The sequence below is a fragment of the Spea bombifrons genome, chromosome 6 (assembly GCF_027358695.1).
Source record: "Spea bombifrons isolate aSpeBom1 chromosome 6, aSpeBom1.2.pri, whole genome shotgun sequence".
Classification (NCBI taxonomy): Eukaryota; Metazoa; Chordata; class Amphibia; order Anura; family Pelobatidae; genus Spea; species Spea bombifrons.
Genome location: NC_071092.1, coordinates 7,806,526 through 7,814,843, shown reverse-complemented (window position 1 = coordinate 7,814,843; position 8,318 = coordinate 7,806,526). Strand labels below are relative to the sequence as shown.

The 8,318-nt window shown below is 38.3% G+C and overlaps 1 protein-coding gene across 1 annotated transcript; it reads right to left on the bottom strand.

The window, feature by feature from the left end:
• Nucleotides 1-5,573: 5,573 nt before the first annotated feature.
• Nucleotides 5,574-8,220, bottom strand: LSM3 (LSM3 homolog, U6 small nuclear RNA and mRNA degradation associated). The gene is made up of 4 exons (XM_053470364.1): nucleotides 8,134-8,220; nucleotides 6,844-6,954; nucleotides 6,661-6,756; nucleotides 5,574-5,953 (listed from the first exon to the last, which is right to left on the bottom strand). Exons 1-4 carry the CDS (start codon nucleotides 8,152-8,154, stop codon nucleotides 5,873-5,875), a joined length of 309 nt encoding a protein of 102 aa, XP_053326339.1. The 5' UTR covers nucleotides 8,155-8,220; the 3' UTR covers nucleotides 5,574-5,872.
• Nucleotides 8,221-8,318: the final 98 nt, after the last annotated feature.

Sequence of the window (8,318 nt, the reverse complement as noted above, 5' to 3'; positions counted from 1 at the left end):
CTATCCAATGCGTGCACCCATTAGCTTTCTGTTACCCCGTACGTCATGCTTTTGAAAAGTTGCTCCCTACGCCAGGTAAGATGATTGGATTTTTTGCGGTTGACCGAAGTGACTTGTTTTGCACTCTTGTTCTGTAAGTCGCCCAGTGAAATGTCAAGGCGTTAAGCAGCAATTTGTTCCCAGACAGGAACAAAAACCCCTTCACAGTTTGAGATTTGCGTCCTAAATATAATTAACCACACTAATCTGATCTATTAGGAAAGGCAGCGCAGCTGACCGCGGCTTACTTGACACAATGCATTAGGATTAGGCAGAGTTAGTGAGCGGTGACTGGGGTTGACTCCTGGATCAGGTAATTTACCTATTTTAAAGGGCAGATCCCAACAAACATTTTATTCTCCTCAAACGTTCTTTTGCTCTGTTATCTTACCCCAATCTACTAGGCAAACACCCAGACTATCGTACTGCCTGTAGTAAATAATAGAATGGCTCGGTCTTAATCGCCCAACCAGACACGCTGACTAATGAAAGTCTGTGGAGGAACAGACTTCATTAGCATTGCCATAAAGCATCAGCTCAGTGTGGTGTCAGAGCAGGGAACGTCACCCAAAATATCACACGACCGACAACAATGGTGGCCGCCAGGTCTGGAGCTAATGGGAGGTATTGGAATAAATGGAATTTTAATTTAATGGATTTTAAGCTATATTACTTTATACAGCACTGGGGTTTATGCTCATGAATTGATTAGATGAGTTGGGAAAATTGGGAATTTTGGTATTTTGTTTCTAGACTTCTATGTAAGGCATGTATTATTTAAAGTTATATTCAATAACATTAAATGTATGGTGGGGTTTTTTATAGTAGCATTAATCATGGTAGGTAAATTATATAATTTAAAGGGACCACGCAGCTATCATATGGATTAAAGTGTATGATGCCCGGAGTGTCACTTTAAATATTCAGTCTAATCTGATTTTAGGATAAAAGGGTAGTTGACAGTTTAAGGAGTTGGGGCACTCGTTTTCTGCATTCTGTTTGAGTTAGTAACCCCTTTTAGGATTAAAAACATAATAGTTTTGCTCTCTTCTTCCATCCTTTTAACACTTTTAATTATTAACTTCAGGATAACATAGGCAATGCTTCCAAAGCCTAGTGAATGAATGCATTCATATACAGCAGCAGCCATTGGGTTCCTATTCATTTAAAGGGACGAGATATGTTAGCTATACAGGTTACCGGATGGTATAAGCGCCGTGAATGAGATTCCTGATCACGACACTAAGGGCGTTAAGAAGGTGAGTGGAAATCTGTTATGATCACATGACCCTGTTCATCTATTGGGGCAAGGCTTAGGCTGGCAAATCCATCATAAATACGAATTAAATGATTAGTCCTAACCGCGAAAGGCGAATCATACCTGTCTTTAGGTGTTACGGATAACCAACCCAAGGACACAGTGTGCCAGCCTGCCAGATGTACAACGCAAAAGGTTTATTGGATAGGAACTCAAATATATATATATATATATATATATATATATATATATATATATACAGAATATATATATAAACGGAATTATACATTTTATCGTTTGATTTGGGGTAAACGTACTGGAATTCACAAATGCGCAAATGTTATCAATTGCTGACGTGTGGTGTGCGGCTTTTTATATATGTTTGCACCCTCTTTTTTATTATATATTTGCTTTATTTGGGATATATTCACTGGATTGAATAAGTATTAAACTTCCTAGCAGATGCACCAGAAGCCCCAATAATTTCCTTAATTTAATAATAAACTTTTTTTTTTTTTTTTTTTTGAGTTTCCCTGCTCAGACACCACACTGAGCTGATTCTTTACGGCAATGCTAATGAAGTCCGTTCCTTCATAGTCCTTCATTAGTCAGAGTGTACCGAGTGATTTAGACCAAGTCATCGCACAGGCAGTGGATTGGGGTAAAATAACAGGGCGAGAACAAATGGCTAATATGCAGCTGCCTGAAAAAAGTATATTCTGCAAAAACTACAACTGGTTTAAAAATAATAATAACAATAATATATAATATAATAAAGCACAATATTTTTGAAAACTTAGTTTTAATTTGATACTGCTTAGAGGTGCTGTTCCGCTTAGATAAAACATTTATCGCACTCTCAAGCAGCTAAGCAAATAACCCTTTGTCGATCTTTACCTTTTCTTTCCTTGTACTTTATCCTTCCTCTAAAGGTTTTATCGCATTAAAACAACACAAATGCTTTTAAACATAATTTTCAATCAACCTATAAGTGCTTTCTTATGATTCTCATGACAAGTGTACCCAGGAAAAAAATTTAAATAAGGCAACTTTTTACATGAGTGAATAATTATTTATGTATTAATTATTATTTAGATTTTATAGAATTATTTTGGGTTTAAACCTTCAGCAGTAGAATTCTACTGATTTAGCTACTAAAGTGTTAAATTCAGCAGATTGTTTGAACAGCTCCATTAACCCATTGATTGAGTAGATTTAAACATATACAAATATAAAACTATAATAATGGTTATCATATTCAGCAATACCTACTATATCTTGTTATTCTTTTTCATCACTTTTTACCAATACTTAATAAATGCCTATTTACAGTGGGTTTTGTTAATGTAAAGACATACGACTGTCATCATAATGACTGTTTTTAAACAAATGTTAATTTCCTTGTGATAAAATAGTCCCGTATTTTTCAAATAAATATCTCCCAAAAATTATAAAACATCACAAGCTATAGTTGGTGACAATTTCGCTTTAACATCAAATCCGCCTCTTTCAAAAATAATAATTGCAGCTTTATGTAGTACTTCAAAGGGTTTTTATTACCATAGCAACCAACAGAACCAATCAGAAGGAACAGTCTATTGGTTGCTATGGTGATAGGACCACTTTCCAAACTTTACACAAGAATCCCTTTTTTTTATCCTTAAAAGCCTATATTGCTAAGTTTCTCTGATTACACTTCAAAATAAAAGTTATTGTTTATTAAACGTCAGCATTTTTTTAATGTTTCAGAATATGGAATTTTCCGCTTCACACATTTCAGTAATAGAAAAATACCGTACATTAACCCAGATTCTGAATTCCATATCGTGGTTTAACTATTAAAGGTGACGGCGGAGATCTGCTTTCTTTAATCGGTTACCCGGAATGCATTTAATTTTTGAAAGTCGTGGTTAGGCTTTGCAAATGTCAGGGAAAACAATTGCGAGAGTAAATATTTTGATGTCCGTGTTATCAGGGCAAAGGGTGATATTTAGAGTTAGTTAATCATTGACTGAACTAATCTACTCAGTGAAAGGAACTGTACAGATAATAAAGAAATCAAGAGGAATCCAAGTTTACAACATATAATAATAATAATCCTAGGAGAGCCCAAGAAAGACTGGGTCTGAGGATTTTTTGGGTCTCTTGGTGAGGCCTAATTTCTCAACGATGAGATGTAGGTGAGTTCAGGTGAGATAGCATGGATCATTTCACCACATGAAAGCCGATCTGTCGCTTTTTAGAATTGGGAACCCTATGTATTGGTGGGCTGGCATCTTCTTGCCTGGTGGGCACCATGTGAAGCCAAGTGTTTGGAGAAGTTGGGGTGGATATCGTCTACGTGGCCCCAAGGCCAACCTGTCGCTGGGAGAAGCCATCTAAACATCATGTTCTCTGTATGATTATCTCTACTTATGAAGATATCTCCCCCACATTGCTGTTTGATATTGATTGGTTCGGGTAGCATTTATAAGAAGGATGGATAGGCGTATAGGAGATTGGATTGGGTAATCTGGTTTGATCATCCGTTGTCACACATATAAGCCAACTTGAAGTTAATGTGTAAACCATCTAACACGTTCTTGAAGCTGAAACATTTCTGATGTGATCATTGAGAACCAAGAGCTAATACAGCAGAAATATTTTAATCCCAACCTACTCCAGTGTAGGACCTTATTTGCCTTCTTATGTTTACACCCCTGATGATGCGTTCTTCTTCTTATTATTCTTATTATTATTAGTAGTAGTAGTGTTATTATTATTGTTTAAAAACTTAAAATAAACAAAAATATTATTATATGTGATATAATAATACTGTCTAGGAACAGAGATGTTCAGCTATCAACATATTCATATAGACTACTTCTCAGTTGTGGTTACAACGTCATTGAAAATCGGTTCCTCGCAAAATGCGGACATGAATCAGGTATTCGTAATCTTAGCAGGCTGTGGAAAAATCGGGCATCCGCCTATTGTTATTGCAATTATCTTGAAAGGCAGGTGGCACGCGTATAGGCAGCAGGTTGGTTGCCATTCACGTACGGGAATCTCACGTACATTTACAGTAAATACTTTAACACATATCATAAAGCTTTTAAAGCTTACTATAAATGGGGTAGCATATGATTTACACATAAATGAGAACAGTAGAGATGGGTTATAGGACACACAGATTATATATTAGCCCCAAATCATGCCAAGTGTATGTGATCTAGACATAAAAAAAGTTGTTTTAACAGAAAAGGCAGGTAAATGTAAGATTTCAGGTGTGCACTGCCAAGAATCTAATGCATCATGAGACTTCCTCCCTCCTGTAAGTGTACCTCTGTAATCGAGATTCAGAGAGCACCTACTACTGGCCAAAGGGGACAATCACATCTACACGATAAAAACACTAAAACAAAATTTGATGGCAGACAAAACCCATTTGGCTCATCTATCTAGTCTCCCCATTTTTAACTAGTCTTTGGTCTTGTCTTAGATTCAGGAACCATACGCCAATCCCACGCATGTTTACCAATGCGAGACTGATAAACCATACAGAACCTTAAGCGAACAAATGCCTGCAAACCTCAATGAACTGAAGCAACGTTGTAAAGAAGACTGGGCCAAAATCCCTCCTCAGCAATGTTAAACTGATAAAGCATACACAAAAACAATTACTTCCAAGTTATTGCTGCTAAAGTTGGTTCTACAAGCTTTTTCCCCCGCACATGGCTTCTCCATTTTGGCTTTATTTTCGTTGAATAAATCTTGACATGGTGTAATAGGTCATTTGTTGTTTATCTGAGGTTGTATTTACCCAACGTTAGATCTTTTAAGGAACAGATTTGCTAATGGATGTGATAATTTATCGCTGAATAAAATATGGACAATTGAATAAATGCCTCACAAAATGTCAAACACCAGTGTAGAGAAAAAAGGGTACTGGAGGCACAAGGTTTACTAATAGCACATCAGGTGCTGCTTTTTTCCCCAACATTTGGCTAGTTATATATTTTTACTGCTTAAGATATGCGACGTTGAGATAAAAACACTGGTTATTTCAGTGGTTACTGTTACTAGACGTATGTTCCATAGGTTGATTTCGTACCGATGTTATGTTTTTGTTCAACATTGGCTATGTGTCTATACAATATATCCTTACCAATTAGAGGTCGCTACCCTATCTGGTTATTAGAAGGATATGTACCCCTCTGATTATTGTAGCAGATAAGGCTAGATCAGTGGAAACCAAATAACTTACTAGAAGAAAGAAAGAAAAAGAAAACAAACATTAAGAAATCAGCACCAATGCTTTTTTATTTTAATGGTAAATTGTAAATAAGACGTATACAGTAAAACCTGTATCATTCTTTTGGACTATCCTGTCTACTGAAAAACAATGTTTTTTTCACAAAAGATTAACAAAGTATAAATCACAATAAAAACAAATGCATTGGCATGTTTTGCCATAAAAAAAAAAAAGAAAAAAAAAAAAAGGGACGATCCAAATTTAGACTTTAGTTCAAGGAGCTGGGAGGTGTTCTTGATCGAAGGCTTGTTGATCCAGTTCCTGCATTAGTTACCAGGGCATCAACCAACTCGTAAAGGTGGTGCTACAAGAACAACGCCATCCCCTCTGACAAAAAGCATGGGTATGTTCCTCTTGGTGGACTGAAAAATAAGCAAGAAAAACATAATACAACATTGTGTATACATATTCCAAGCATCAGCCATAAAGTGAGCCAAAGGGAACTCCAGCCATATATCAGACTCTGGTTGAAGTGGCGCGAGCAGGAACAGGGCCTTCCACCCCCCTCCACCAGAAAGTTATTCTGCCAAGGAAGATTTGAGCCTCTCAACAAGAAAGGCTACTGCCTGCCTCTGTTCCACATTCTGGAGGTTGCTAACCTCCAAGACCCAGCAGGCATACATACTCTTGTGAAAGTCTGCTGCAGAAACTTTTAAATTCCATGTCTTATCCCACTTAGTTACTGATACATATCAGGAGAAGGCTTACTGTTTCCAAACTTTACCAGGCATTTCTTCATATTATTTCATAATTTCTTGCATTCTGGGCACTCATAAATATGTGTTTTTTGTTTTTTTTTTAACCAAGGCGAACCAGTGCATCAGACCGGTCCAGGGGAAACTATGAAAGCAGTTGAATTCCAGAACATAATTGCAATGGAAAGAAAACCCATTAAAAGATGGCTGAATTAAGGTACTTTTGAATCTAAAAACACCCAACAGACTAGTTAGAGGAGTAACTTACACCTGAATAGCTACCTGCTGGCTATTCCTGCTTTCAGAGATTGTTAGATTTGTATGTGTGTTGGAAGACTCTTTACTCTTTGATGTTTTGCTACATTGTCTATTACCTTGTAGATCTCTTCATAGGTTTCTTCGTCTATCTCTATTGTTGTCACCGTTTCCTCAACGTCTCCCAGTATCATGTTCAAGTGCTGATCGTACGCCTATATTGGCATGGACAAACTGTTAAACATGTGCTTTCAATGACTTCAAATACAGCACAAAATACGTTTTTCCTGTAAGCGACTTACATGCAACCGTCCACGAAGTTCTCGGTCATTTCTCATCTTTACATAAATCCGTTCATCTAAACTCAGTCTTATGAGATCAAGAGGCTCCTCCACAGTGTTTGTAGGTGGTTGCTAAAATGAGAAAATAATAAACATCTTGTTTGTGAGTAAATGGATGGCTGCTTACCGTATCTGGACAGAAATGGAGGGGCATCTCAAGGGTCCTTCATACCCACTTCGATCAGAGGGCACAACTGAATTGCTACGCGAGTAGTAGACTTAAATCCCAACCGACATTAACCAGGACTCGGCTCTGGACCTCAACCGAGAGCATGCTCACTATCAACAAGTGTTTTTAAATAACGCGGTTACGAAAACGGCCAATGGAATTCCTCCGCAGATTATCCCACTGTACATTTTATGACTGACAATCAGCCTTGTCACCCCATTAGATAATATGGCAGTGTAAAAGATTGGTTCTAACATATTTACTATGGTTGAAAAAAAGACCATCAGATTCCCACCCTTCCACCCAACCTTCCTGCTCTTGATCCAGATATGTATAATACATTTGTATAAATATGAGCTTCATAAATATTAGCAGCCCAAGCGATCAGACGCCATCATTTCTGTCTAGCAATAACGCTGCAAGTTTTCTTTTCTGGGGAACCGACTCACGCTCCAAAAAAACAATCCAGAGCCAAAGGACGGCACTGTGCAAGTAATGTGCGCATCTTACACCTGTAGAAAAAAAAATCCCGTACCCTTAGGAGATGTTGCAGAGGAATGCCATCTCTGTGATCCAGCATTTCATGCCACTGATTGGCTGCTTGGAATAGCCAATCTGTGGCCGGAAAGCACTAGTAGCACTTTTTTTTGACAGCTTCTGCTGTGAGTGCTGTCCTGAACACGTTAGGGGATTGAAATAAATGAACTAAGATCTAGTACTACTCCCATGACCAGCCGCCAGCCTAAAACCAAACAGAAGGCGCATAGGGATCATGGAAGTGTAAACCAACAGCTCCTGGACAGCTAGCCGCTTTAGCAGAACATTAGCCAGCTTAATGTTTGTTATTAACATGGTGGGCTTAGAGAGACCACCAACTGATCTGCTGCAAGCTAATCAATGGCTGCGCTCCATAGGGCCAGCGAGGGTCTTCGGCAGATATCGGGTTAACAATACAAATGCACAATACATTCAATGGGTCGGCATCTTACAAGATTGAGTAGGTTCCATCCAAGCAAATAAAGATCGTTAAATAACCCAATAAAAGGGGCAAATCTAGAATGATCGGCAACTCTCACACTGACCTGCTCACCGTCGTCCGCCATGTTGAAAACCCCGCGCACCGGAAGTCGATAGCTAAGCTGTGCCAGCGAGTCTCGCGGTGGAAAGAAGAGACAGCGGGTCGGCCAATCAGACTTATGGGGCGGAGCCATCTCGACAAGGCGCTGCTTCTTTCTTTTTGACAGCCGATGCTAAAACCGGAGATGAC